At 44.8% G+C, this 22,949-nt stretch overlaps 7 protein-coding genes, 1 long non-coding RNA gene and 4 other non-coding genes across 15 annotated transcripts; 6 read left to right on the top strand and 6 right to left on the bottom strand.

The window, feature by feature from the left end:
• Positions 1–1,468: 1,468 nt before the first annotated feature.
• Positions 1,469–2,411, top strand: LOC117587828. The gene has a single exon (XM_034278788.1). The coding sequence runs from the start codon at positions 1,648–1,650 to the stop codon at positions 2,167–2,169; it is 522 nt and encodes a 173-aa protein (XP_034134679.1). The 5' UTR covers positions 1,469–1,647; the 3' UTR covers positions 2,170–2,411.
• Positions 2,412–2,517: 106 nt separating this feature from the next.
• LOC117587827 lies at positions 2,518–4,447 on the bottom strand. The gene is made up of 4 exons (XM_034278787.1): positions 4,288–4,447; positions 3,716–4,144; positions 3,021–3,653; positions 2,518–2,960 (listed from the first exon to the last, which is right to left on the bottom strand). The coding sequence occupies exons 1-4, from the start codon at positions 4,304–4,306 to the stop codon at positions 2,620–2,622; spliced, it is 1,422 nt and encodes a 473-aa protein (XP_034134678.1). The 5' UTR covers positions 4,307–4,447; the 3' UTR covers positions 2,518–2,619.
• A 328-nt stretch (positions 4,448–4,775) lies between these two features.
• Positions 4,776–5,613, top strand: LOC117587825 (exosome complex component RRP41). The gene has a single exon (XM_034278784.1). It carries the CDS (start codon positions 4,863–4,865, stop codon positions 5,610–5,612), a length of 750 nt encoding a protein of 249 aa, XP_034134675.1. The 5' UTR covers positions 4,776–4,862; the 3' UTR covers position 5,613.
• A 72-nt stretch (positions 5,614–5,685) lies between these two features.
• LOC117587824 (peptide chain release factor 1-like, mitochondrial) lies at positions 5,686–6,958 on the bottom strand. The gene has a single exon (XM_034278783.1). It carries the CDS (start codon positions 6,881–6,883, stop codon positions 5,705–5,707), a length of 1,179 nt encoding a protein of 392 aa, XP_034134674.1. The 5' UTR covers positions 6,884–6,958; the 3' UTR covers positions 5,686–5,704.
• Positions 6,959–8,372: 1,414 nt separating this feature from the next.
• LOC117587730 (actin-binding protein IPP) lies at positions 8,373–11,770 on the top strand. The gene is made up of 5 exons (XM_034278648.1): positions 8,373–8,831; positions 8,897–9,088; positions 9,818–10,662; positions 10,725–10,980; positions 11,036–11,770. Exons 1-5 carry the CDS (start codon positions 8,373–8,375, stop codon positions 11,168–11,170), a joined length of 1,887 nt encoding a protein of 628 aa, XP_034134539.1. The 3' UTR covers positions 11,171–11,770.
• On the bottom strand, positions 9,143–9,260 carry LOC117588245. Its single transcript, XR_004574112.1, has one exon. It is a non-coding gene; the product is annotated as a U5 spliceosomal RNA (small nuclear RNA).
• Positions 9,497–9,692, top strand: LOC117588252. The gene has a single exon (XR_004574119.1). It is a non-coding gene; the product is annotated as a U2 spliceosomal RNA (small nuclear RNA).
• Positions 11,235–12,630, bottom strand: LOC117587731. The gene is made up of 2 exons (XR_004574074.1): positions 12,244–12,630; positions 11,235–11,793 (listed from the first exon to the last, which is right to left on the bottom strand). It is a non-coding gene; the product is annotated as an uncharacterized LOC117587731 (long non-coding RNA).
• LOC117588241 lies at positions 12,439–12,634 on the bottom strand. Its single transcript, XR_004574108.1, has one exon. It is a non-coding gene; the product is annotated as a U2 spliceosomal RNA (small nuclear RNA).
• A 663-nt stretch (positions 12,635–13,297) lies between these two features.
• On the top strand, positions 13,298–15,024 carry LOC117587633. Its single transcript, XM_034278500.1, has one exon. It carries the CDS (start codon positions 13,542–13,544, stop codon positions 14,463–14,465), a length of 924 nt encoding a protein of 307 aa, XP_034134391.1. The 5' UTR covers positions 13,298–13,541; the 3' UTR covers positions 14,466–15,024.
• On the top strand, positions 13,299–13,415 carry LOC117588247. Its single transcript, XR_004574114.1, has one exon. It is a non-coding gene; the product is annotated as a U5 spliceosomal RNA (small nuclear RNA).
• Positions 14,499–22,860, bottom strand: LOC117587631 (ethanolamine-phosphate cytidylyltransferase). 4 transcript variants are annotated; one of them, XM_034278496.1, is made up of 7 exons: positions 22,525–22,860; positions 17,307–17,557; positions 17,175–17,241; positions 16,996–17,108; positions 15,908–16,074; positions 15,659–15,844; positions 14,499–15,595 (listed from the first exon to the last, which is right to left on the bottom strand). In XM_034278496.1, the coding sequence occupies exons 1-7, from the start codon at positions 22,653–22,655 to the stop codon at positions 15,278–15,280; spliced, it is 1,233 nt and encodes a 410-aa protein (XP_034134387.1). In that variant the 5' UTR covers positions 22,656–22,860; the 3' UTR covers positions 14,499–15,277. The 4 variants fall into 4 exon arrangements, with proteins under 4 accessions (XP_034134387.1, XP_034134389.1, XP_034134390.1 ...); XM_034278498.1 differs by having other exon boundaries at positions 15,908–16,014; XM_034278499.1 differs by having other exon boundaries at positions 15,908–16,008.
• Between the last annotated feature and the right edge of the window lie 89 nt (positions 22,861–22,949).

Genomic DNA, 22,949 nt, shown 5'->3' with positions numbered 1-22,949 from the left:
AATATGGCCACGCTGTCTGCTGGCCCGCTTTTGTTTCGGCTTCCTTTGTGGCACCTGAATAGCAGACACCGAAACAGATACAGAAACAGTCACAGTCCCATTCCAGAAACCGATCTGACAAACACGCATTTATGACTTCAGCTTGTCCAGCTGAAAAATCGTCTATCTTCTCTCCTCCTACTCCTGGCTTAGATCCAAGAAGTTCGGCTATTACTGAATGTTTCCTCTGTTCTGGCCTTACTGAATATTTCCTCTGTTCAGGCATTATGTCGGATTCCAATTCATTCCATTCACTCTCCTTTGTCCATTGATTTATGCAGTCAGAAATGGCTGGCTGTCTGTTTTCCACTTTTCCTAAGCGGATTTATTTCAGGTGGGTTTGAGACCAGCCCTCGACAAGATGTCGAGTCAATGCACAGGATGGGAATTGTTGTTTGTTCACTTTCGAGTAGTACAGTGAAAGATTGTCATATTGTTTGATTGTCCAATCTACATTATCACATCGATCTGTAACGGAATGAATCGATTTTGCTTCCTAATTCTTGGCAGGGGGAATGACCTGCGACCTGAGTGGAGGATACAATTGACAAACACCTACCAGGAAGTGCTTTCTCTGGATGTGTCGCATTGTATAACATTGAATCGAGAGTAGATTTCTTCCCAGGAGGATATTCACAGAATCACAGCTGCTTAAGTGTGGGAAAGGTAAATACAGATGATTTTTAGGCACTACGAGTAAGACTTTAATATAAACTTTTCATTTAATTGCATATATTTTGTCTAAATCGAAATGCCTTCAAATAGTTTTCCTTGTATTCCCTTTGCTACCATTTTAAATCAACCTTATCGCTGTCGTATATCTGGTCTCAAACATCAATAAACTTGTAAATCTCTAAAGTACAAAATGATCTGGAAACTAGAGACACGCAACGTTTCGGGAAAATCCCAATAAATTTCCATTCACTCAGCAACAGACTGAGCGAGCCATGACTAAGCCAGAGAGTCTCTCTCTCAAGAGCCAGAGCCAGAGCCTTAGCTGAACCTGAACCCATGGCACAACTTAATGAGGCAGATTAGCGGTAAGCGAGATAAGATTTTCATTCCATTTCTGTGCGCATGGAGACGACATTGGAAATCATCAAAGAATGGCAAGCGCAGGCGCTGTTGTCTCGAGGTAGGAGATTGTTCTAGTGAAATGTTCAACAGAAATTACTAGGAAAAACAGAACAGAACAGAACAGAACCGACATGCAGGCAGTCGGGCAGGCAGAAGACAGTCTGGCCAAGACAAGAGAAGGTGCGAGCCGAGTGCGGCAAATGAAAAATTAATTACAAAGGACTTTGGGTGTTACCTGCGCATCCACACACACAGAGAGATAGAGACAGTGGTACACAGTAGGTAGTGGGTGTTGGACACGAAATCCTTTTCTTTTTATGACAATGGCAACCTTTTGTCAACGAAGATTTTCCCATAAACAAGGCGCACACCACCTTAATGATAATTTTCTACGGGTCCACAGGTACCCAGAGCGCAATCGTATATAAAGGAATGTTGCGCAGTGGCCAGGAACACAGTCGAGCCTTAGCCACCAACAAGACAACATCAACCTAAACTACGCACAACAAAAACTAAAATCAACCATACATTATGGCACCTTCAAACTTGGATTACCACACCATCGGAGGAGACAGCGCGCAGGCTGCTTCCAGTTATACGCACAAGAAATTTCAGACCGCCAACTATACGCACAAAAAGTTCGGCAAGAAGAGTGTCAGCAAGGAGCAAGTTTCCCCCACTACCGCCACAAGCACAAGTACGCCTCTGTTCCGGCCATATGCCCTGAGCGAGAACACACCGCGGAAACGTCGCCAGGAATCGGAGCGAGAGGTGCAGCATACTTTGCCACCCACACCACCCACTACTCCACCACAGCTGCAGCATTCTCACACGCACTCGCACTCATATCCGTACGCACAGCCACAGCAGCTCCAATATCTGGCTACACCCACTGCCACACCGTCACCTGTGCTGAATCATCAGGCTTTCGCCTATGTGCTCCAGAAGCAGCGAGCCGCACTCCAAATGCGCCAGCTGCTCAGCATCAATCCGGATGCCAATACCTGGCCCGTCGAATGGCGTCGGGCCCTGCAAGCACTGCTGCAGCAGTGAGCAGAAAGCAAAGGGGAAGTGCCAGATGGAACCGAACGGAACGAAGGGAGTGATTTGCCTAGCAACCAAGTGATAATAGAACTTTAAGTGCCCGCAGACAGATTGTACATATAAAGCCTCTATGCAAATGATTTCAACTATGATATGATACTCTAGATTCTAGACCAAATTGTAGACCATAATTGTATATAACTGCTAAACATATATTTAACATAACTAATAAATTGTAGATCGTAACTTAATGATTCTGTTTGTTCTTGATTTGCAAGGGGGTAAAGAAGAGACAGCGACTGAGGGACTATGGGAAAGTTTGGGCTTCGTTGGGTGTGTTACCAAACAATACTAAAGTTTCGGTTGATTACGTTATTTATAGACTTTTAAACTTTTACTGGTTAACTAACGGGACCAAAGAAAGAACTTAAACAATTCGTGGGGCACGCATACAAAGTTTTACATAGAGTTATTGAAGCCCAAGCGATCAAAGACAGAGCTGGGGGCGCCGCGTGGCTTGTTGCGGCCAGCATTCATGCTGTTGTAACGACGTGGGGGCACGTACTTTGGCGGCTCTTGCCGCGGCTGACGGTAAACGGGCGGAGGAGCCATTTTGGCAGGGACTGGGGCTGGGCCACTGCCCAATCTCTTGTGCACCGACAGAGTGTCCTGTCGGGTTAGCAGCTCATCGCTGCGCATGCGTATGGTCTTGCCCTTGACGGGACTGATGCGAGCCTGCGGTTTCTTCGAGGGTGACGCCTTCAGATTGTATGTCTTCTTTGTGGCATGAAGCTTGGACACTGCAACGATTAACAGGGGAATAATTTCAGGTAAATTGCTAGCTGTGGAAATCGCCTTACCCATTCCCAAACGCGATTTGATATTGTTGGCCAGATTCTTGCCGTGTCGTGCTTTGTAAGCGGTCTGTGGTGCGATTTCCCTGACCTCCGCAACGGAGGCGAATTTTACACTCTTTTCACCGCCTGACATCTCGACATCACTCCCATCGCTAGAGTCGAACGACACTTGAATATCATCATCGCCACTGACCATGCTGTCGTCCTCACTATCGTCGCACTTCTTCAATGGCACCTTGTGGACGAGCATCACCTTTTGCTGCGGCTGCAGCGCAGTAGCAGTCGAAACAGCGGTCGAAGCTATTCTCTTCGCCTTGACTATGGGCGAATTCCTACTCACTCCTGCTCCTCCACTGACGGTGCGTTGTGTGTTCTTCAAAATCGATTTGATTTCCTTAGTCAAAGTGCCAGAGGTCTGGGGTGAATCAAATGTGTGCTTGCCGCCGAGTCGCGCAAACACCGAACTGTTGCTGCTGGTATCTGCTGTTTTTTTGATCCCGGTGATGTGCACGCGGACGCTGCTTTCGCCCGAGCTGGACACAATGCCTTCCTGGGCCTCATCGTCGCTTTCGGCCGGCTTGTGTAGGCGTGAAAAGATGTCGGACTTCTTGGTGCTGCTCACGCGATCTGAATACACTGCAACCACACAAAAAATATAGAAACTGATCTTCTAGCATTATTCAATTGGCGAGACTCACGTTTCTCCCGCTTGGCTAGAATCTGTTTGCTTCGCTCGGTGGTTCCTAAGGGCAGTGTAACCTTATACTTGCCCTCATGCTCGGGTAGAACCCGTCTCGCCGGCTTTCTGGGAGGTGACGCCTTCCGCTTGGAACCAGTCGACACTGTAGCAGCCACCGACTTGACAACGGGGGAGGGGGCGACACCGGCCAGTGCTACGGGATCAACCGTGAGAACCATATCACGCGCATTCTGCTCGTATACGCTCTTCGAGTGGCGCAGTACGGCTATTATATCACCCATAAGCGTGATACCCATTTCCCGCAAGTACTCCTTGTTCAGGTCCAGGAGCATGTCCTCCTGAATCCGGTTCTCAACGAACATGTGTGCATAATCTGCAGCCGCCGGCGATGGTATACCAGCGGCATTGAAGAACTTCACCCAACGTGCTGTGCGTAGAGGAAATGTTGGTTATTTATTGGCTATTCTGGAATATACAGGGCCGTCTATTTGTATTTATTTTGGTTTAGTGGGTAACCGGAGGCGGGCGTCTCTTCGGCTTGCACTCTTTTTTCTATTGATTTGTACATACCTGCGCTGGACTTGGACATTGTTGGGAGTGGCTAGTCGAACGCGCACCTTTTTCTTAGCAGAATACTTCCTTAATAAGTCTAGAACTAGTTATATTTCAACAATTTTTTATTTTTTTTTGCACTGGAACTTATTTTTATTTTTAGATTAGTGTGACCGCTTTTACCTTGATATTATATACCGTCTGACCCTCAGAAAAATACCGTAAAATATTAACAACTATATTAAATACCGAATTATCGATTTAGTTATAAAGCAAGAATGCCCATAATATTTTTCACCTGAACTGCGCTAAAATGTTTCAATGTTCATAATAGAAGCTGTTTAGTTTTAAATACCACTGGTCGACAACATGGTCGACAATGGGCAGGCATTCCTTTTTTGTTGTTTTTTGTTAGATTAATCAATTTTCTACAATGGTGGGAATTTGTAAGCCACGAATGAGTACATTGTATACGGTCTCATTTTGGCGCTACCAAACAATAATCATTTTCCAGCACTACACGAAAATTGTAAACAAAACGCAGCACACGTGCAGCAACCTATTAAATAAACTTTTAAACTCCATTTAAACCTATGGCCGGTAATTTTGAGTTGCTCAGTGAGCAGGGCCTCCGCCTAGATGGCCGGAGACCACACGAATTGCGCCACATCAAGTGCAAATTGGGAGTGTTTGAGCAGCCCGACGGCAGCGCATACATGGAACAAGGAAACACAAAAGTCTTGGCTGCTGTATATGGACCCCATCAAGCGAAGGGAATGAAAGCAGAGACGAACGATGTCATCATCAACTGCCAGTACAGCCAGGCCACATTCGCCACGGCGGAAAGAAAGAACCGTCCGCGAGGAGATCGAAAGTCACTGGAGTTCAAAATGTACCTGGAACAGGCCCTGAGTGCGGCCATCAAGTCCGAGCTGTACCCACGCTCCCAGATCGACATTTACGTTGAGGTTCTCCAAGCAGATGGAGCCAATTATGCGGTTGCCCTAAATGTCGCCACCCTGGCCCTGATCGATGCCGGCATTTGCTTGAATGAGTTTATTGTCGCCTGCACCGCCTCGCTGAGCAAAAACAGCATCCCCCTAACCGACATATCGCACACTGAGGAGGTTTCCGGCGGGCCCATGCTCACAGTGGCTGCCCTGCCCACGGCCGAGAAGATTGCCTTCCTCGAGATGAGCGAACGTTTTCACATTGACCATCTGGAGACCGTCATCGAGACGGCAATGGCTGGCTGTCGAGAGATTCGCGACATTCTGGAGGCGGCTGTCAGGGAACATCTCCTGCACATCGGCAGTGCGGCTGATTGGGCCAGAGTTGGATGATGATTTAAAGCCACCGATAGTTATATTATGAATTTGTGTAACATTTATGTATTAAATAACAACAAATGAAGGCTTCCAGTGTGTTCTAATCTTTAATCTTTGTTAGCTGCCTCCTGTGGCGGCCGCCACGCCTCCAAGAGGCCCCTGAGCCGCTCTCTACGGTGCTCCAGCTGAAGCTTCTCGACCAGTCCAGTGAGCGGCTCGCCACCCTTGAGGAACCCATCCAGATTGTGGAGTGTACCGCCCTGAATCCTGTGGTCCGTGACCCGATCCTGCACAAAATTGTATGTGCGAATCTTTTCGTTCCTGTTGAGGCTGCCCTGCTGCGCCTTCTTTGTGGCCTGCTTGCTGGCCTCTGAGCTCTCCAGCTGCTGCTGCACCAGTCGCGCTTGAAGACGCTTCATGGCCAGCTCGCGGTTCTTCAGCTGGGAGCGCTCCGATTGCGCTTCCACTGCCAGGCCAGTGGGCAGGTGGACAATTCTCACAGCCGAGTCGGTGGTATTCACATGCTGACCGCCCGCTCCACTGGCCCGTTTCGTCTCGATTTTAAGATCCTTTTCAGCTATGTGAACATGGACATCGGCTGGTCGGGGAATCACAGTAATGGAGGCTGTGCTTGTGTGCATCCGGCCGGACTTCTCTGTGGCAGGGACACGCTGCACTCGATGGACGCCCGCCTCAAAGCGAAGCCAATGGAAGGCGTCCGCACCACTGACCATGACGTTGGCATGCCTCAGGCCACCTATGTCGGTCGTTTCGCGGGCAAACTCTTCGTACTCCCAGCCCATGTGCTCAAAGTAGCTGGTGTACATCTCGTAGAGCTCCTGGGCAAACAGCATGGCCTCCTGCCCCCCAGCTCCAGCATTCACTCCGAAAATGAGCGCCGGATAGACCTCGTCGTCGGCCAGGGCGATCAGCTCTTGCAGCATGGTCTTCTCCTGCTTGCTCAGCAGATCCGCGTAGACCTCGTTCTCCTCCTCCATCAGCTTGCGCATATCCTCATCCTTCTCCTGCTCAATGTCCTTGGCACTGGTAATGTTGAGCTCCAGGACACGCCTCTGTTCCAGGGCGTTAACCACTCCCTCCAGCTGAGAGAGCCGCTCGTACGATCTGCTATTGCCGGTTGCATTTACACGCAGGCCGTAGTACTCCTGGCGCAGTGACTCCAAATACGATTGCAACTTCTCGTTTTGAAGGCTGAGGGGATCAGAGCTGACCCAGCGCCGTACCAGGTGGCCACAGCGAACGTTTAGCAATTTACGCAGCAGCATTTTTGGCAATTTCAATTGAAAATTCCTTAAAAAAAACAATTAAATAACATAAGTTGGAGTCCAGTAAAAAGCTGACTGCCGTGAAATTATGATTTTGTATATTTTCTGTTCTAGTATTTGTTTATCCAACGGTCACACTGCTTCATACCCAATGACATGTACTTGTAATGTAATGTATATTATATACTTTTGGGGATATACACAAATAGGTTCATTTCAAATTTACGGTACATCGGTGTATAATGGTATATTTAATGAATTTCCACCGTATATTAAATTCCATTTTTATGGTATATTCAAGAATATAGGGTATCAAAACTTCCAGACGGCCAAAGTGGATTTTCTCTCTCTTCGAAGGAATTTTTCTGTCTCGCAACATGGTAATTTTATTGCAACAATAAATCTTTATTCCATCCCCACTTACGTATTTTACCATTGGCAACAAAATTTGTATGGGCCAGCAGCAATGTTCCCCAACATTTGTCACGGAATTTAAGAAATTTAAGAAATCTCGGCCTCCAATCAATTCAAAACAATTGTGTTAAGCCATCTCAACAAAATTATGCAGATACCCAGAATATATCTAGGCCGATATACATATGCACATGCCAGTCTAAGATAGAGTCATTATTAATGTTTGAGAGAAGCTTTGAAAGTGAAATTGTAATATTAATTGATTGAAATAGGGTATACAAACGCCCTTACTATACTATCCATCCCGGTTGACAAGCAACAAATTGTCAATTGACTTTGCATTCCGTTCCACTCAAGTAACGTTTTATGCTATTTTTATTGGTTGACCTTTTTAGTTTTAAACTTAATTTGGAAAAAATCCAACAAAGGAAATAGCCAATGTTGTGGAGAATCGAATGATGATTCTAGTAAATTGGCAGTTTAAAAGCTGAGAGTCCTAACAAGCTGGTTATATTAAACAGAAGATTAAACTCGTTGTAAATGATTTAAGATTTACGGTATATTTACAGTATATTTTGATAATGAAAGCGTTTATTTCGTTGTATTCCCGAGTGTCGGTATATATTATCGATAATTCCACGGTCACACTGAACTACATGCAAAAGCTAAGAAAAATACGCTAGTTTTTAGTTAATAACTAAATATGGAATAGTTGTATTAGCATAGTCGCTAAAGTGCAGTAAATGTAACGTTAGATCAAGCAAAATCAATGCCAGAAAACCTCTATCCGTGTTGGGGAATGCGTTTAAACTTTTCCAGTGTTCGTTTTTTCCTGTGTGTGAGTCCGTCGCAGTCGGGGGTGTGTGTGATTCTTTTTGATTGATGAAAAATGAGCCCAAATACAACAACGCACAGGCTAAATGGTGCAGAGTGCAGCAATTAACTTTAATTAAGATATCTAATTGAATGTGAAAAGGCTGAGCTGCTGCCCCAACAGTGCATTTATTAGTACGAGTACGAAACAAGGAAACCCGAGCAAACAAACAAACAAACATACCGAAGGAAAGAAAACGAAATGCCACCGCAGAAAACCTACTCCATACACCACGAATACAACGCAAACTGTCACAATGGCAATCCAAATCCAAATCAAAACCCAAATCCCACCAACGACAGCGACTTCTTTGGGCAGGTCAATCAGGGTACGCCAGGATCAGGGGCGGAGGCCTCCACACAACGCACAAATCTTCCCTCCTACTGCAACGCCCAGTATCCCTTCAAAGTGCTGTCCAATCTTAACCAGCTGAGGGAGCAGGCTCGCTTCTGTGACGTCGAGATCGTCGCAGGCGACGCTACCCTCAACGCCCACAGAGCGGTGCTGAGTGCTGCCAGTGCCTACTTCGAGGCCATGTTTCGGCCCGAACTCGGCCTAAACGAGGTCAAACAGAAATCGGTGGTCTTGCACACAATCGATGGAGACATACTGCACATTCTGCTCGACTTTATCTACACGGGACGCTGTGAGATCACACAGGTACCATCAATTTGCACTTCGACGTGTAGTGGGTTCGTTCCTCACACTCTTCTTTCTTTTTGCAGTCAAATGTCCAAGAGCTCCTCGCCGCTGCAGACATGCTCCAGCTCAATGAGATCGTCGACGGCTGCTGCGAGTTTCTCTGCCGCGAGCTGCACGCCTCCAATGCCTTGGGCATTCTACGTTTCGCCGAAGCGCACAATTGTGAATCATTGGCCAAGAGTGCACTTAACTTTGTCCATGCCAACTTTCCAGCGGTATGTATAGTTTATTTTCACATTCAAATATGTATCGATTATTGGCCCAGCAACAGAAGCCGCCGGGCACTATGAAAAAATTCATTTTAGACTCATTAGAGTGCCCCTCTCCACGGAAATCTTTAGTAAAAGGCGAAAGATTTATTCGACAATTGAAGAGAAGCCAGAGTGACTTAACACCACCAAACCCAGTGCTGGTCGATACCTGCCCTTCAAGAACTGTTTGGGAATTCTTAGCCTGAACTTTACCTGAAATGTCGACAACCTGAGCAGCTCTACAATGTCAAAACACTCTTTTGGGAGATATGTTTCCAACCCCGCTATATATGTAAAAGGACTTGAATTATAATTCCCAACTGTTTCTGGCGGAGCACTTTTGGTGTCGTGGCTGTTTGACAATTTCAAGTTATCGCTTCTCGGCCTTATGGCTAAGATCAAAGTGTAGTATCTGTTCTTATCAGCTTAACATCTGATAGTTTCTCCATTGGAGAACAACAAATGTTAAACTGATTTTTGGAATCAGACGGAGTGCTAGGGGCTTGCTCCACCTCTGTCACGGGTTGGCCCGGTATTGCAGTACCGCCGGGATTTCGGCCCAACTAAAAAATAAATTTAACAAGTAGCTCAAGAAGGATTTGGAAGATTGCGATATTTCTATATCCCATATTCTTAAAGATAGACGAAGGGATATTTAAATCTAAAAAACGGTGTCTGTGTTTCCACCCTCAGATAACCCTGGAGGATGAATTCCTGGAAACACCGCAAGCTCTGCTGTCGCAGTTGCTAAACTCCGAGCTTCTGCGTGTGGACTCTGAATCGCAGGTGTTCCAGGCGGCTCTGCGCTGGATCAAACACGATGTGACGCAGCGGCGCTGCTATGTTTTCGATATACTGTCCCACGTACGCATGGCGCTCGTTCCCGTGAAGGTGATCGACAAGGCTCTCAAAGACGACTGTCGCGACATGTCGGTGAAGATTGCGCTACGCTCGATTTGTCGGGACATTGCCTCGAAGCGAGGCCAGTTGGTGCCGTTGCGTGTCTGCCCCCGTCAGCTGGCCAAGAAGAACATATACATAATTGGAGGGTCCCACAGGGATACGCCACGGACCTGGAACTCGGCAGACTGCATCTTCGAGACGGTGGCCAAGTTTGATATATTTCGACGCGAGTGGACTGAAACAGCTCCCATGGAGGTGGGGCGCATACTGCCGGGAGTGTCGGCCCTAAACGGCAAGATCTACGTGGTGGGAGGCGAACGAGGCTCCCAGATTTTGGCCAATGGCGAAGTCTACGATCCCCAAAACGACATATGGCAGCCCATTTCGCCGATGATTGTGCCTCGCTGCGAGTTTGGACTCTGCACCATGGGCGGGAATTTGTTTGCTGTTGGCGGCTGGATTGGCGACGACATTGGCGGCACCATGGAGTGCTATGACCCAGAGCAGGATCTCTGGAAACTAATGGGCAGCATGCCGCAGCCACGCTTCAGCATGGGTGTGGTCAGCTTCGAGGGTCTGATCTACATTGTGGGCGGCTGCACAACAACCACTCGACATTTGCCAGACTTGATAAGGTTTGTATCCCATATGTGAAATCATAGTTCATCTTCTGATCGTTCACCCGTATTACTTTCAGCTACAATCCAGTCACCAAGGAGTGGACACAGCTGGCCCGCATGCAAACGGCTCGCTGCCAAATGGGCGTGGCCGTTCTGGACCGCTACTTGTATGTGGTGGGTGGCAGTAGCATCAGTCAGGACATTCTCAGCTCTGTGGAGCGCTACAGCTTTGACGAGGACAAATGGACAATGGTCTGTGCGTTGAACGTGCCACGAGCCATTCCTGCTGTAGCCGCTGCGGATGGCCTGCTCTATGTGGCTGGTGGGGATCAGGTAATCAATTGAATCCATCATTTTGAATAATTTCATAATCAATTGTTCGTTGCAGCCCTGCGAGGTAAACTTCTATCGAGCACAAGTCACCATCAACGCTGTCGAATGCTATGACCCTCTGTCGGACTCTTGGAAAAATTGCCCAGATTTGCCAGTTAGCCGTTCCGAGGCCGGTGCTGTGGTGGTCTAAGAGTCTGGTCCCCATAATCTCACGTCGTTTTATGCACGCCCAAAACGCAAAGAAACAACACACACTCTTTAACTGTAGATCTATTGCATTGTATACGTTACACACATCACAAATCTCTTCCTTCTTCAAATAACTTGAACGTAGTAGTGGTTGGTTCTCACTAAAGAAAAAAAAAAGAAAAAGCGCATCATTGTTCGTTCCGGTTGACACGTTATCGGTAGAGAAAACATAGCGCAGCTATTCACCAGTAATACATACTAAACTTAGTAGTAGTAGTTAGCCAGGATCCAGGAGCAGCAACACAGCCAGCTAGCCAGATTGTTCCGTAGTTGAAATTTTCCTTTCAAAAAGCGAAACCAAACACCGAAAACCAAATATAGTCGTCGTATGGCAAAATGTATCAACGTATCGTAATTGCTGAACATTTCTCGACTCGACTCGATATCGTTATTGTTTTTTACTTTCAAACTGTTTATCATAACATATTATTAATTACTTGCGTATTATGGCCAGAAATCTTGAAGGCGCCCTTAAGAAGTGAGCGCTCCGGACAACTTTGTATTAAAACCGATTTAAATGTACCAAAAAGCGGAAACGAAATCCAACACACATTCGGAAAGAAACTGTATTAAAAAATAGTTGTATTATCAAAATAAATGTACGACTTAATACCTGTCTTACAACTTGTATACCCGGTAGTCAGTCAGTATCAGTATCTTAGTGGTTAATTCTAATTTTACATTTTTTCTACATCTGACATCAACATCACTTCTCCCGCCTACACGCACTTTTAGCTCGCCACCCTCCACCAGCGACGCACACTGCATGATCCAATCTAATCCCAATTCAGTGATCTGATAAAAATTGTCATTTCCTAAGGTTTTTACCTTTCTCTTATCTTCAAAATTGTGGATACAGCATATTTTCGACTTTTGTGGGGCGGAGCGTTATTTTGAAATACACTTGCAACAGTGTGATAGTTAGCCATCTGGATGCAACATTTGGTGGCTTTATCCACGCGCTCTTTAAAACGGACTGACTGCCGAGCATTTATGTTTCCTTCTGCGCGTTACCTTCGAGTCCCCGGGGTACCGGAAAACAGCAAAGCCGAGCGAAAGGTCGAGCGGGCGGTACGACGACTCAACAACCCGCTACACTCACTCCTCCTCCGTTCATATTTACAGAATATTGGAAACGGAAACATCAGAGACGCAGACCGAACCGGATTTTCTTACAAATCCTTCTTGAGCTACTTGTTAAATTTATTGTTTAGTTGGGCCGAAATCCCGGCGGTACTGCAATACCGGGCCAACCCGTGACAGAGGTGGAGCAAGCCCCTAGCACTCCGTCTGATTCCAAAAATCAGTTTAACATTTGTTGTTCTCCAATGGAGAAACTATCAGATGTTAAGCTGATAAGAACAGATACTACACTTTGATCTTAGCCATAAGGCCGAGAAGCGATAACTAGCAACAGTAAAACAGCCATCACACGATAAGCGCGCCGCCAGAACCAGTTGGGAATTATTATTGCTAAAGACCAGATTGCCTCGGCATGCCTTATGCTTTCAGGGGTGTGTGCTGGTTTCGGTATCAGAAATTTCCGTCGGGCTGTTGTGTTATTCGTGGCAGAGTGAAATGTGTGTACCATACAATACTTTTGGAGGCTGTTTCGTGAACTATACTGTAAATATAACCAAACTATATTATTTAAAATGCTCCACTAACATAATAAGTTAATGGTTGTTATCTTTCAGGTATGTATGTACTCTACTCTTTTTGAAGTACATATATATATATACAAAATATAATATATAATATCATTTTAAATGTATGGTATAAATTACATATATATTAATGTATGGCATAGTATAGTGTATGGTAGATAGTAGATAGAAATTAAATTCAATTATTAAAGCAAACAATACAGTAAAATTGTAGTATAGTCGTTGATTAAAGCTAACATGCTTGTCGACAAGACCGCACCATGTATTTCTCAGCGAGCAAAGTTCACATAAAACTGGCACATCCAACAACCCCAGTTTCGGTATGGCGAAAGTTTGCTCTTGCAATTCCCAACCAGTTCTGACCAGGCTTATTTTAGGTTGAACATGTTTGGATGTGTAAAGTCACTCTGGCTTCTCTTCAATTGTCGAATAAATCTTTCGCCTTTTACTAAAGATTTCCGTGGAGAGGGGCACTCTAATGAGTCTAAAATGAATTTTTTCGTAGTGCCCGGCGGCTTCGGTTGCTGGGCCAATAATTAATACATACTTACAAAAATTAAATTGGAAATGCGGATAAGTTCTGTGTGGTTTTCTGCGTCCCATAGCGAAAGTTGTCAAGTTCATTTTTAAATTCCCTTCAAAATTATGCCGTCTAATCAGGTTTCCGTCTGCCGAGCTTCCCACCATGTCCATCCTACTTCCGACCTTTCACTCGCTTTAAATAAAACAGATTCCAGTCACATAAAGCAGATGAACAAACGTAGGGAACGTCATGTAAAGGAAACCCATTCATATGCCAGCGTGAACTTTCCCATATCGGAAGCCAAGGCCTCGACGTCGGAGGATGATTTCCTGAGAATGAACCGATACGAGTACAAGTCAATCACATCACAGCCCAGCATTAAAAAGTCGTCCCTACTCGGGACAGCCAGAAACAACTCAAACTGTTCACGCCTTCGGCTGATTTCCTGTCCCTGCCATGCCTGCCAGTGCTCCCTGGACGCTAGTGATCTGCTGGGCCATTATATAAGGGACCATCAGCACGGCATGGGGCTTCCGTTTGTGGAGCTAGGGCCAGAGAATAAGGCATCAATGAGCTGCCATGTCAGGAGTCTGGAGCACGATGTGAACACGCTTCTGGGAGTCTTTGGGTACCGTCGACCAGGCCTCAACCCGCTGAAGTGTGCCCGGAACACTCATCTGCCGTCGGAGTATCGCAAGTATTCGCAGCACGGCGTCCTCATGGTATTTGGCTGTCGCACCCAGCACTCTCTGCTGTGGCACCGCAAACCAGACATTGATGACGTGCTGGTCATCTGGGTGACCACTCCACTGCAGAATGCGTCGGTCTCCCTGCGCCTACTGGTCCAGGCAGGTCCTTCGCTCAGCTACTACAAAACCGTAAAGGCTCGCCCCGCCTCTGCGACCCAGGACTGCAAGGAGTTCATCAAAACCGACAGCAACGCCATGCTCATGGGCGTCGATGATCTGCGCGGACTAATGGACTTGGATGTGTGGCAGCAGCTGCTCAAAGTGGAGCTAAAGTTACTCGGCAAACAGAAGATTTAGTCGATAACAAAGTACTATATAAATTTGCTTTCATTTTTTTGGATTACTTTTTGGCCATGTACATAAATATATTTTAAACTAGAGCTAGACATTGAACATAAAACATTAGGAGTAGGAAATTAACGGACAAGAACTTGCACTAGGATGGATATATGTGTGTTTGAAGAAAAAATATTAGAGATTAGAGACTTCCTTCCTATTGCGGCTAAAGTTCACATTTGTATTTACAATTTCAAGCACAAGCTAGGCTGGTAAAGGGATACTATAGATAGCCGATAAGACAAGTTCTTTGATTTTGGCCTAAACATACACATATATTTCGTACAATTTTGAGAGTTTTGCTTTACGCTCGTGACTCTTGCTTTTCGAACACTTATTACAGAGTATATAGAATTTACAATTTTGAGCTTACATACAATTTAGATTATAAATATGCTATTATCGTAGTGTTTATGTATATATATATCGATCTATATAACTGTATATCATTGAGGCTTGCAGAGAGCCTCCTGCCTACACGACTGCGAGCCCTCAGCTATTAAAAAATTGTACTAGAAAACGAGATGTGCTCGCACAAGCCGATCCGCTGGCGAGTGGGGTTTGCAGTGTTGCTTGAGTGCCGCCAAGCCTTGAACGCCTTGAACATAACATATAACGAAACAAGGGACAAACAAAGCCCAACTAAAAACTTAGAAACACTAAACAAAACGAAAAACTAAAAAACGAAACTAAAATAATATAAAATAAAACATCCGTCGAGTGTGTGAAATCGGAAGGAGGGCGGGGGACTGCTACTCCACGTACTACTACTGCTAGCCCGCCTTCTGGGTCTGCTTCTGCCGCTGCAGCGCCTCAAATGCCTCGATTTCCTTCTTCTCCTTTGCCTGGTTGCGGCGTTCGTACTCCAGACGATGCGAGATGATGCGCTCCACAATGCGCTCAGTTGTCATCTCATTGCCAGAGTCGATCAGCTCGAAAATGGCTTTCGTCTTTGGCACGGCATACGGATCAATTTTGCCATCCTCCATCGCAATGGGAGTGCGTCCATGGCAGACCACGTCGATCTTGAAGTGTTCAAGCAGCTCTTCGGTTACGCAGTACGGCGCTCCAATCACCACCTCATTGACAAACTATGCAAGAGAAAATAAATGTTAAAAAGGAGTAGCTAAGACAGACTTAGACGCAGATAGTACCTTGCATGCCAATACGCTCAGCACGCGCTCGTGCAGATTCATAATGGGATAGTTGCTTCCCTTGTACGAATTGACCACGGGATCTGTGTGAAGCCCAACAATCAGATAATCGCCCAGCTTGCTAGCCTTCTCGAGGAAGTCCAAATGACCGACATGGAACAGATCAAAGGCTCCAGCCACATACACCTGAGAAGAAAAAAAAGGTTAGACTTAAAACTAGTTACTGCTTAGGCTGTCTCGTTCACTTACAATCTTATCTCCGGCATTTGGTGACTTGCCATCGCTGAACTGTATTATCTTTTGTGTGGTGGGCAAGAATTGACTGCAGCCGGTCCAGGGGCTCTTGGCAGCTGAATCTTGACCCATATTCGAAGAACCTGGATGGGATTTTATTTGTAGTAGTTTTAACATTTTCGCTGTTTATGCAATTTGTTTGGTAATTGGTTTTGGAAAGCGAACACAGACGAATGAGAGAGCAGTGTAGTGTTTAAGATAAGAGCATTGGCATTTACATTTACATTAAGATTTACGGGATTTGATTTGGTTTTGAATTCATTTTTGATTTGGATAGCAGGTCATTGCAGGTCATAGTTTTAATACATTTCATTGATTTCATTTGTCATTCATTTCGCGGTGGCGCACACGCACAGGGCATTTGGTATGTGGCATTTGAGGATTTAGCATAGATTTGCATATACGAGTAGTAGATTATATTGGTTTTTGTTAGTGGTAAACAGTGCGTACATAGAAATAAAAAGAAGAGAAATAGTAAAGATGTATAGAGCAACATAAGTCAAAGGATTAGTCACACCGATCAAAACAAGTCAAAAACGGTACGGGCACGGTTGGGAAAAGGATAAAGGCTCATCTAAGAGCGTAGGCTAAGCGTGCGGATGCCAACTATTGCAACAAAAACAACCCTTAAAACCTTCATGCACATGCCATGTATGTTGTTGCATATATTGCATTTCTCTGACATCTCGTGTGGAGCTGATAAAGGTTTTTCTTGTTGCCACTTGTACAATATATAGAGCTACATAGTATATGAATTGTTCATACTTGGAACTGAGATTCGATTTGAGGTTTACGCGCAGCATGCAGAGCAACGTACAGCAAAGAGTAACGTAACGGAAGGAGACAGTCCGGGGGGAAGAGAGGTGAAAGTAAAAACCTTAGTCTAAAGTTAGTATTTTTTAATAATGATAGAACTGAATGGAACAGAACACTCAGTGAAACAAGGATCTGTGCTGGCGGCTGTGATTCGATGGGCATTTTAGGGACAAAAATGAAACTTAATACGATATGAAAGCCAGGGGAACGGAACAAGCGGAAGCTACCTTCTTTCTCGATGTCGTATTCGGCGGATCCCTGGCGGAAGTGGTTGCGGGTCAGCAGCAACATGCGACCCACCAAGTCGGTTGTTGAGACGCCAGCTGTGCGTCGTACCTCCCTGTTGATTGGATAGGGAAAATGTTAGGTTTTGCTCAAAGAAACAATCCTTTCAGGCAGTACTCACTTGTAGCGATTGGCCGACTTGACCAGATGATATGTATCGACACCCTCAGCGGTCATTGTAATATCATCTGCAATTAAAAACACAAGCTAAGGCGTGTTGCAATGGAGTAGATCATAATATTTGGGTACTTACCACCATGCACACAGAAATCACAGTTGTTCTGATCGAGAACCTCCAGGGTGGTCACATAGGGGGCACCGAGAACCACCTCATCGACCCACTTGATGCCCTTAACCATCTTGACGCGCTCCTCCTCGGTGAAGACAGGAGGCCCCTTGTGTTTGGTTATCTCAGCGTCGGTGTGAATGCCCACAATTACCTTATCGCCAAGTGCTTTGGCTTGTCGCAGAGAATTGGCATGGCCAAAATGGACCATATCATAACTGTGGCAATGGAAGTGCAAATTGTACTTTCATTAGTGGCATATTCTGACTATCTTTTACCAAGAAAGTGTGGCGGAAGACGCGGCATGCTGTCTGTTTCGTTTATCAAAAAACACCTGTACCGCTTACAAATTGTCTATCGCACGGGAAATGTACTGTCATCCGGTAGACAAATTGCGAAATGTTGAATAACGCCTAGACAACAGAAACCTTGGAGCAAACGATTCGGAAGCCAACGATTCCATTCCAACGATTATACGAGTCCTAGAATAAGCTCATCTCAAAGCTAGCATGATAAGCCCTGGCTAGAGACTATCATATAAGCTCTGACTGACATATACATAGGTTGACAAATTATCGCCTTGCCAGTACAAAGTATGAAGAGATTTGCATTCAATCGAGCCTCGGGTTCAAGTGACTTTTGCCTCAGTTACTTTCAACTTGGTCTAAATAATGGTATAAAGATATGTAGGTAGAAAGTTCACTTACAAAGTGGCAATTAATAAATAGGCTTTGATTGACTGAAGAATTGAAAGTAATTGAGAGCCGTCGCTTTTGACCCGCCACAAGGCTCGTCAACTTGTGCTCGGGCTCAGGCTTGTGTGCATTCGAAAGTACCTACATATAGTATAAATCATTTACTACATCGTTTACATAAAACGCCCCATTCAACGCAAAGTCCAAGCGCGTCAGCAAAGTGTCTCGTGTTGTGTGGCGCGCGGCTTAATGACAACCAGTAGAGACCGGTGGCTGACTGACTGACTGATGACTATCCCCAAGCCCGGCTTTGTGCTCCACTTTAGCGCCGCGGCCGCATTGGTCAAGATTGCACTTTGGACCCGATCATCTGTTGACACAGCCAAAAGAGATGGTGAGAGATGAATGGAGCAACAAGAGATACGTACATACTATGTACGTATGATTTCTGTATGCCATTTAGCAATTTTTAATTGTTATTGTGCTCAAGCGTGTCCACATACACAAATAGCACATGTGAGTGCCAATATTCATTCCCGGTCGTTTCGATTCTAAAGCCATTTTCATAGACACGGTACACACGTGCCCCGAGCCTATTTTGGATTGGCTCGGCACTTAACAGACGTGACGATCCATTAAAAATGCCTCTAAACGCTACTAAATAGCATTACTTGTGCATTAAGGAATTGCAATTTTCATTTAAATAATCGAAAACTATGGACCGGATCGAGTGACACGTCTTGGAAATATTTACTCAGTATTTTTGCACCCAAATCCAGAAAAAAACGAGAAGGGACGTGTGAGACGCTTCTTACGCGTCACAACTTTTATACCCGGCACTCAGTACTACATCTGCACCCTAGCGGTTATTTGTCAAATGTTACATTGTTTCTTCATCTGTCATCTACATCAACCACACTACTCAAGCCAAAAAAGTCCTAAAGCCACACACTGCAGAGTCACGGCAGAGGCAGAGACGTGTCTGCGCGAAGCAGAGTGTGAATGAGAGAATTTGCAAAAAAGCAAATATAAGCTGAGTGACGGGGTGGGTTTAGCCACTGAAAATTAACTTCTTCATTGTGGCCATAATAATAATCCAATCGGATCCCAATTTGGTGATCTGATAGATATGGTCATTCCCTACAGAATGCGGGGGCGGAAGGGGGCAGGGCTCATTTTTGAAATACGTTTGTAACAGTGTGAGCATACAGCCATCTGGATGCAACATTTGGTGGCTCTAGATCTTTTAGTCTCTGAGAACTAGCCGACAAATAAGACGGACAGACGGACATGGCTCTATCGACTCGGCTATTGATGCTGATCAAGAATATATACTTTATGGGGTCGGAGACGTTTCCATCTGTGCGTTACAACAACCGTTATTCGCACAAATCCAATATACTTTAATTACCCTTCGAGTACCGGATATAACTACACTAGCAAGTACTACGTTATTCCATTAATGGAACAAGAGACAAATTCTGAGAATAACGGACTATTAAAGAAGATGACACACACAAGAATAGGGTATGCCTAGAGTTAGTAAACAAGAATAAACCTACTTATGCTTCTGAAATCACTTTACATGCAAAGGTGTAGTCTAAAAAAAGGAGGCCAGACAGAAATATTGTGACACATCGTACATGGCATGTAGTAATTATAAAGCACCCAAACGAAACAAAATAGTTAAGAACCACATACGAAAATGTGTGTATGATAGGGAGAAACGTCACCATTATCGGTTCCGTCTAACTGATTAGACCACAAATAGTTAGGTACATATCGTAGACTTGGTTGGTTGATATGTGGTGGAAGGTGGGTGGAACCATTTCGCAATTTCAACAAAAAACGTTACGAATGTGGGTAAAATATATACGAGTATACACAGGTCTAAGATTATATAATAAATTTGTACAATTAACGTTTGCCAGCCATATCGCACATGTATATACGAGATCAAGGTTGTCAAAAATACCTTGACAATAAACAGAGAACATTTGACGAGTATGTGTATATTTTGGAAACGTACATCTCTTGGATGTGTCTGGTCCGACGAATGTCTGGGCCGTTGTATTGATAAAAAGTGAAGCTAAATGAGACTAGACGACGTCACGGAATCCGAACATAATGAAGAGCTAAAAATAAACCTACCACGTACATGGGTACACCATAGGGGGGAACATACAATCGTATAAATATTTATGTAGTATATTGGGCTGATAGTAACAGCACACGGTAGAGCAGGGACAGGCAGCAGACTGCTTTTTGCAGAGGGCCATTCATTAATCGAGAGGGAAAACCTTTGCTCCCGGAGATTTTCTGCCATAAAGAAATCTGTGCTGAATGCGGGGGAAACAAACATGCGAGTAGTACCATGGTATATTATATATATTATTGTATTCTGTATGTAGAACAGGCCTCGGGGGCCGCTTAATCAATTGAGTGAGCAACAAGCGGCGACACAAGCGACAGCAACAGCGACGAATCTTGCTGATTAAAAAAATATCACGCGATTCTTAGTAGAATTTGTGCTCTGACAACCGGGGGTCTTAGCGGGTACCAAGAGCCCTATGAGGGGAACCATTTACAACACGTATTACGAGCATCATTCATTTGTTTTTGAATCTTTTTTGAGCTCAAGTTCATTGACATTGATGGACAAATAGATCGGAGAGAGGTGACTGAGTGAGTGAGTGAGTGAGTGAGTGCCGTTGGAGGAGGCAGCAGGCAGAGGCTTATTGCTTGCGTCAATGATCTCAATCTCTGCTGATTAGATGGAATTTTTGTGGACCAGAGTCGAGGAGTCGGCTGGGTTAATGGGCTGATTCCTCTCGGATTCCTCCACCGAAAAATGTGTACCAAAATAAATGGCTTGTTTATATTGTTTTTGCTTTTTGCAGAGGCCCCCCACCATCCACAGAGCAGCTGATAGTGCCATTTGAATATTGGTTGGCGGGTTCCTCGCCAGCTTATCAGCCTTAGAGGTTCTGCTGGACTTCCATACTTGATACTTGGGGTGTCCGACCCAGATTGGGTCTAAGGGAGAGCTCTGATTACCCAATTCACCCGGAAATACAAGTACGTGTGATTTATTATACTTCAATCCGGATTTAGCAAAGGAAAACCAGTTGAAAAGTGAAGGGATTATGCGAGTTCAAAGACACATTAGTTTTATTATTGGATATGGTGTCTTTTAATGGATGCTAAACAGATCGATCTGTATCTAATGCACTCTGATGGATATTTTAAATATTCTTTATGCACTTTTCCTGTTTATTTGAATGAATCTCCCTTAAACACAAGCCCTTCCCTTTGTGGCCCTCAGGGCCTGCTGCAAAATGACAATGAGTTTATTTGCGAAATGCACACAAAAGAATGCCGGACGACGAGGAGGCTACACGTGGAATGGGATGGGTCAATGGCGTTGGGCAAGCCATGAACTGGAAAATGGGCGTGGGACGGAGACGAGGACGAAGCATGCGCAAACCCCAATCACGTGATGTTTGGCTGCCACAGTCAACAAGGGCCACGTAAACGCACCCGCCCCAGAAATAGAAAGAGAAACGTGCAGCAGGCGGATACAGTGGGTAAGAATAAATCTCGCTTCTCACTCTGTGCACATACAGAGAATCATACGATGATGATTTTATCATCTACATACATATGTACATCGGTATGTATATTGTTTCGGCGTGTGCTATTGTTTGTTATTTTTATGGAACATGAGAGAGAGTGAGAACAGAGAGGATAAACAATAGATATAAATATGTTTTGAGATATGTATACATACATACATATGCTTCTCAGACATTCAGCGGAAGCCACAATTGAAGGAAGGAAATTTCAGTCGTCTGATAAAGCAAATATAAAAAAACTTGTTATGGTAGGCTAATACATATAGCATTATCGCCCATAGAATGCGTCATTCTCGATAAAGATAAACCGGTTTTTGCCTATGCATTTAATTGTCTAATAGAGAGGGAGTCTCCCAAAGCAATAATACGAGCAGAAGAGAACATGCAGCAATTAAGAGCGCTAGAAAATGCGTCAAATTCTAGGCATGTCTCAATACATATACCCTATGTGTGCATACTATGGCAATAATATATGTCGTGCGATCTTTCGTTTCTAATTGACCTTGAACCTGAAATATACACAATATAGCGGACGGATTGGATACTACAATTATATATGTGCATATGTATGCATCGTACATTCTGCCATGCAATCAGTATGTGCACACACGCTGTGAAATTTCTAGCTTTGACCCACTGTACGTGTACTTGTCCACCGGTCTGTCATTACCGTTCCACCCTTCCCTGATATCAATAAAGTGACGCAAGCAAGCGTAAGCTAGACAGCGACTACCGTTAGTGGTACGTTTAGTGGATAATATTTCACCGTTTTCAAGGTACTCCATAAAAATACCAAAGGTTCTTGGTTTGGAATATTCCCGACAGTCCCCACTCCCTTGGCCAACAATGACTCACCATCCGTCGCACCAGACGCGGACGTCTTTTCCGTTGATTGGGGCTTCCTCCGGCTTTTGTGTGGTGTTGCCGTTGCAGTGACTGCTGGAGCTCTTGGCAGAACTGCAGCCGTTCACTTGTTTGTCACTCATTGTTGATTTATTGAATTTTCCGCTTTAAATTTCTATTTAATTTTGACTTTGAGTTAGGCGCACATTGATGGGTAAAACTAGCTTTTAATTTATATTTTGTTTTTTCCGGAGAGCAACCGACACGACGTTCACACTTCGAGCGCTCGTTTATGTTTTGTTCTGAATAGCGAGCACGCCTATTACTTTTATTTCGAAAGCCACTAAGTTTTTTGATTTTAGTTGAACAGCTGTTCAGCCGTATCTGCTGCCAGAGTGACCGCGGAATTATCGATTAAATATACGGTCTGACCCTCA

The sequence above is a fragment of the Drosophila guanche genome, unplaced genomic scaffold (genome assembly GCF_900245975.1).
Source record: "Drosophila guanche unplaced genomic scaffold, DGUA_6, whole genome shotgun sequence".
In the NCBI taxonomy this organism is placed as follows: domain Eukaryota; kingdom Metazoa; phylum Arthropoda; class Insecta; order Diptera; family Drosophilidae; genus Drosophila; species Drosophila guanche.
The sequence above is the reverse complement of the archived record's forward strand: the minus strand, read 5'-3'. Positions and strand labels throughout refer to the sequence as shown.

What these genes read in the sequence shown, in the direction of transcription:
- LOC117587730 (XM_034278648.1), top strand. Translation starts at nt 8,373, where the DNA reads ATGCCACCGCAGAAAACCTACTCCATACACCACGAATACAACGCAAAC. An exon ending in GACGCTGTGAGATCACACAG is followed by an intron (nt 8,832 to 8,896) that starts GTACCATCAATT and finishes TTCTTTTTGCAG; the next exon opens with TCAAATGTCCAAGAGCTCCT. An exon ending in TCCATGCCAACTTTCCAGCG is followed by an intron (nt 9,089 to 9,817) that starts GTATGTATAGTT and finishes TTCCACCCTCAG; the next exon opens with ATAACCCTGGAGGATGAATT.
- LOC117587824 (XM_034278783.1), bottom strand. Translation starts at nt 6,883, where the DNA reads ATGCTGCTGCGTAAATTGCTAAACGTTCGCTGTGGCCACCTGGTACGG.
- LOC117587825 (XM_034278784.1), top strand. Translation starts at nt 4,863, where the DNA reads ATGGCCGGTAATTTTGAGTTGCTCAGTGAGCAGGGCCTCCGCCTAGAT.
- LOC117587633 (XM_034278500.1), top strand. Translation starts at nt 13,542, where the DNA reads ATGCCGTCTAATCAGGTTTCCGTCTGCCGAGCTTCCCACCATGTCCAT.
- LOC117587827 (XM_034278787.1), bottom strand. An exon ending in TCTAGCCAAGCGGGAGAAAC is followed by an intron (nt 3,654 to 3,715) that starts GTGAGTCTCGCC and finishes GTGTGGTTGCAG; the next exon opens with TGTATTCAGATCGCGTGAGC. An exon ending in CAAATCGCGTTTGGGAATGG is followed by an intron (nt 2,961 to 3,020) that starts GTAAGGCGATTT and finishes TAATCGTTGCAG; the next exon opens with TGTCCAAGCTTCATGCCACA.
- LOC117587828 (XM_034278788.1), top strand. Translation starts at nt 1,648, where the DNA reads ATGGCACCTTCAAACTTGGATTACCACACCATCGGAGGAGACAGCGCG.
- LOC117587631 (XM_034278496.1), bottom strand. Translation starts at nt 22,655, where the DNA reads ATGAGTGACAAACAAGTGAACGGCTGCAGTTCTGCCAAGAGCTCCAGC. An exon ending in AAGTCGGCCAATCGCTACAA is followed by an intron (nt 17,109 to 17,174) that starts GTGAGTACTGCC and finishes TCCAATCAACAG; the next exon opens with GGAGGTACGACGCACAGCTG. An exon ending in CAAATGCCGGAGATAAGATT is followed by an intron (nt 15,845 to 15,907) that starts GTAAGTGAACGA and finishes TTTTCTTCTCAG; the next exon opens with GTGTATGTGGCTGGAGCCTT.